The following is a 4713-nucleotide window of genomic DNA, read 5'->3' as shown; positions in this document are numbered from 1 at the left end:
CAGCAGCAAGGGCACCCCCCACCCTACCAGCCTCTACCACAACCGCCCCCCCAAATCAGCAGCCCTCCAGGGCTGGCTCTGCGGGAATTCACCTCCCCAGCGTGTAGCCGATGAACTTGCTGCGGCTGGACTCCAGGAACATCTCGATGTCCTTCTCTCTGCAGCAAAGGGAAAAGGGGAAGAGTCACATCTTCCTCTCCACCTGGGTACACCACAGCCCCAGGCACAAGGCATCAGGAAAAACCTTATGGTCAGATAAAGGAGATGGTGCTGAGCCCACTCCACCAAGAGAACAGGCACCAAAGCAACCACCCCATCCCCAACACCTTCCCCATACCCCTGCTGAAGTTCTCAATATTTAACAGCCTCCATTTTCCTCAGCCCGCTCCAGCTCTCCTTGCAGATCAGCCCCACGGACTCACCGGACCTTGGGGGCCCAGGGCAGCCCCTTCGGGCAGGTGATGCGGTCACTGGGGGGATGCTGGGTGGGTGGAGGCATCACTTCGTCCCGTTCGAGGGGGAAGGTCTCTCCCTCCAGGCTGTTGTCATCATCATTTTCCTCCTCTTCCTCACGGGAGTCATCAGCTTTGTAAGGGTCCCGCTCGTTAAAGGCATCGAGGTTATCCTGCTTGATCAGGGCCTGGAGAGCGAAGAGCAGGCAGGTGAATATCCTGGGGACAAGCTGCTTCAAGGTCAGCGCCCAGACCCCAGCCCTCAACCCTCGTACCATCCCCAGCTCCCTGCGCTGGCCTCACCTTGTGCTCCCGCCGGCCTCGCTTCTGCTGCTGCTCGATCAGATCGGAGGCGGACGCAGGCGGGGAGGCAGCTCGCATGTTGCGGATCACTTTAATGCTGTCCTCCGGGAGTGGCGGGAGGCCCAGGATCTCCCGTTTCTCTGCCTTCATGCTCTGGAGCTCCTCAAATCCCCCCAAGGTGCACTGCAAGGGAGACCACAGCACTCCTTGACACACGGCACCAGGGGCATCGCCACCTGCCCTTCCCAAATCCACTCTCCAGGAGTCCCAAATCCTTCCCCAGGGTGTAAAACAAGAGCTGCCTGTCCCCATGCTGGTTTTGTCATTGTGAAAAGCAGAAGGGACAAGGAGGGTGTTCAGGCTTCCACAACTGAGGCATCTGGACCTTTTCTTTCATGCAGACCCCAGCAAGGGACCTTGCTTTGGGTCTGTTCTTGGTATCCAGCGCCAGATACCAATATCCAACACTCCCCTACGGAGTGAAACCTGGGGGTGGGTTTAATAGGGCACAAACTACTCAGCCGAACACCAGATAAAGAAGATGGAGCAATTACAGCCAGCTCTGAGAGAACTTCCTTCCTCTGCCAAGTGTCAAACCGCAAGACGCATGTGGGCACGCCCCACGGCCTCTCCTTACCAGCACGGTCTTCCAGAGCAAGAGCAGCACCTTCTTCATGGGGAAATGCGGAGCGTGGCCGCTGCAGAATTTAGTCACCATCCCAAAGAGCATGACAGAGAAGGGTTCGTTGTTGTACAGGGGGGCTCCTGGAACCACATGGCAGCGATAGCCAGGCATTCCTCGTCCCTGTCCTCACCCCAAATGCCAGCACCACTGGCCCCTGCACCCTCACAACCCCATCTCCAAGATCCTCATCTCACCCCAGACAGCTCCTCTCTTCCTATCCAAGGTTCATAATTACTAACCTCTGTGTTGAGAAGAAATGAGAGTCCCAATATTCAAATTTTTTCCCCCAGGGAGAGAGCACCCAGACAGCAGAAAAGCCTGGCTGGCTTCCCCTGCTCATCCTCTTTTGCCCCATCAGGAAGGTTCAGCCTAGCAGAAACCAACCCAGTGCTGCCAGTCTCTATCAGAGCCAAACCCCATCTCGCTCTCTCAGCTCTTCAGGCCCGGCAACCTCCATCCCATCAACCCCCAAGCGCGTGGTCCTCACCCAGCTCCGCTCGGAAGGTCTGTCTGATGCTCTTCCACTCAGGTTTGTCCCCTTCAGCCTCCTGCCGAACAGTCTCCACGATCAGGTACATGATGTTCAGCAGCACCCTGCAAAAAAACCAGAAGGTCAGGTGAATCACCAGAGGTTGGGATGAATTACGGAGGCACCACCGGCACCCAGGGCTCTCAGGAGGAGGCTGGATCAGCCCAGACCACAGCTGGTTTTCCACTAGCAGATCAGTGCTCAGGCACTGGGGAAAACGGTCTCTGCAAGTCAAAGCAGGAAAAAAAATTGCTTTCCCGTACTTTACTGCTTTCATATCCCCAACCAGCCACAAGCCCGCTGTGCAGGCTGAGCACGAGGGACATTTGTGGACTGAGCAGACCTGAGCACACCTGACGATGCTCCTGGAGCCAGGGCAGAAGTCAGGACAGACCTGGGACACCCTGCAGTGCCTGCTGGCCTGTCTCAGCTTGCCAAAGAAACCAGTAGACACTGGGTCCCCCTCCTCACCCCCGGAGCATCCCCTCTTCCCAAGCCCTGCTCCATACCTCAGGTCTGTGCTGTCAGCCAGGGAGATGGCCGGCTTTCTCACGGCACTGCTGCAAGCCGCGCTGTTACTGTGGAGGGAAAACAGCCTCAGAGAGGTCTTTGGAGATATTTTAACTCTACCACGAGCAACCCACATGCCAGAGCCAAACCCTGGAATAGATATTGCTGCAACGAGACCCTGTTCACAGTGCAATCAAGGGAGGAGGAACAGACCTGTCTTCTGTTTGCTGCCAGGCAGCACGGCTCATAGTAAATTTCTGCATAAATCAGGTATAATCTCTACATTATTTATCCACTCAGAACAATAGAAGTCATTCCGGTGACTGCAGGAAGCAGATCAGGGATAGACAGACCAGGAATGGGATTACCACAAACTGGAAAAGCTCCTCCCAAGGAGCTCCAGAGCCGTTTCTGAAGTGCTTTCCCCCAGTACTCACTCAATCTCCATGTTCAGCAGCTCCACCAAAGCATTGAACGTCCCCACTTCCAGCAAGAGGAAGATGTTATACCTCATCCAAGCCTGCACCTCAGCCTCGGAGCCACACTCCCCAAACGTGCCTGCAACGATACTCTCACTGGATCCCATCTCCGCAGGGATCCCAAGGCCAGTCCACACCGCCAGAGCACTTTGCAGGGGGAATGAAAAACACAGTCTTAATTTTAAGGCAAAAAGTCAGATGCAGAGGATGGAACTGTCCTCCTGTGGGTAACACAGCCCAGGTCTGGCAGAGCTGGGATAGCACAGCTAAGTCAGCCAAATTTTGGACCAAACTCCTATAAACTGTCCGGCTCCCACGAGAATTAGCTTTGTTCCAGACATCCCAGATGAAATCAAAAGTGCAAGGAAAGAAAACTATTTTAAGTGTTTTAAATTGATAGCCTGCAATCCATTATCTGGACTTAGAAATGGGAAAAGTAAGGGGGCAGAGGCCCAGTGTTTACCTTGGGCAACATAAAGGATGGCTCGGGCAACTCTCAGCCTCTTCTCCCGCGCAGTGACCTCCAGCCCGTCGAGAAGCCGCATGGCGTGGGTGCGGTGCTGGTTCTTGTCCAGCTCGGTCCATTTCTTGTCCCGGACTGAAAAGCCAAAGCAGAGAGGTTGAGGGCACGGGGCACCTCTGCCTGCCCTGGACACAAACATCACAGAAACAAGTCAAAAGGATTCAGCAAGGCAAAGAGGGCTGCCCCAGGGAACACCGTGCTCCTGGGAATAACGCCCAGGGTGATCAGCCTGGAGGGACCGTCTCCTGCCTTCCGTCAGACGACGAGATGAATCACATCCATATGAACGGGCGCTGGCAGCTGATGGGAAATGAGCTGGATGCTCTTGCTGCTGCCAGTATGTTCCAGCAGCGCCGTCCTGGCATCGCTGAACCACCTCGGGCATCAACATCAGCAAATGCTGAACGCACCGGAGGCAGCAAGCTGCCCTCCAGGGCCAGCCCACGCACACTAACGAGGTCTCCGGTACAAACCGCGTGAAGATTATCAGTGTACGGCTCGAGCTTTCTGACGCAGCATGAATGCATCAATCCTCACATCTCCTTCGGGAGATCCCTGTCCCGCCCCAGAGGGGTAAGAGGTCTGAGAGGAAGGTCTTACCGTGGATCCTGAAGTCCTCCTCGAAGCACTTGCGGTTGAGCAGGAACTCTGGCCCCTCTGTGTAGCTGTACAGCTCTGCCGAAAGAACATACATGAAAAAAAAATCTGCGACAACCTGCACAAAGCCATCAGAGAAAGCTGCGACTCGGCCATGTTAACTGCAGTTTCATCCAAGATGAGGGAAACACAAAAAACACACCCAGCATAAGCCTAAAAAATTAATTACATGATCATAACCTGAATAATGTGTTTAAAGACAATAATAGAGCGATCCTGGAGTTGACAGAGCTCCTTTAATCACTACCAGGAAAACAAATTATGGCTAATTAATTGATCCATCAAGATGAGTTCCTTACCAGAGAGCTCTGCTGCCCATTTGTCGGTATCTGCATATTCAAACTCCAGGTCGGGGGACTCCGAATAGCCCTGAAAGCAGAAGAAGAATTCCCTTAAATTACAGCGGTTTTCAGGAAATCCAAAATCCCCAAGACATTCACAATTCACCTCATCCTCCCGTGAATCCAGGACTGTATCTTCTGATTAAGAAACCAAAAATGTATCTGCAGCAGCGTAAACGTTACCAAGGCAACTCCTACCCACCTCCTGCATCTCCATCCCAGCTCTCCCCAGCT

The 4713-nt window shown here is 54.0% G+C and overlaps 1 protein-coding gene across 1 annotated transcript in view; it reads right to left on the bottom strand.

The window, feature by feature from the left end:
* Positions 1 to 4507, bottom strand: part of STRIP1 (striatin interacting protein 1) — a gene marked incomplete at its 5' end in the record, with an annotated part of 8083 nt that extends 3576 nt beyond the window's left edge. The window contains 10 exons of the mRNA XM_009709004.1: positions 93 to 158; positions 423 to 640; positions 756 to 938; positions 1393 to 1520; positions 1928 to 2034; positions 2479 to 2547; positions 2917 to 3037; positions 3422 to 3556; positions 4082 to 4156; positions 4438 to 4507. Coding sequence (XP_009707306.1) covers positions 93 to 158; positions 423 to 640; positions 756 to 938; positions 1393 to 1520; positions 1928 to 2034; positions 2479 to 2547; positions 2917 to 3037; positions 3422 to 3556; positions 4082 to 4156; positions 4438 to 4507 — 1172 coding nt within the window. The remainder of the gene's footprint in view (positions 1 to 92; positions 159 to 422; positions 641 to 755; positions 939 to 1392; positions 1521 to 1927; positions 2035 to 2478; positions 2548 to 2916; positions 3038 to 3421; positions 3557 to 4081; positions 4157 to 4437) is intronic.
* Between the last annotated feature and the right edge of the window lie 206 nt (positions 4508 to 4713).

This window comes from Cariama cristata, unplaced genomic scaffold (assembly GCF_000690535.1).
Source record: "Cariama cristata isolate BGI_N322 unplaced genomic scaffold, ASM69053v1 scaffold16851, whole genome shotgun sequence".
Classification (NCBI taxonomy): Eukaryota; Metazoa; Chordata; class Aves; order Cariamiformes; family Cariamidae; genus Cariama; species Cariama cristata.
The sequence above is the reverse complement of the archived record's forward strand: the minus strand, read 5'-3'. Positions and strand labels throughout refer to the sequence as shown.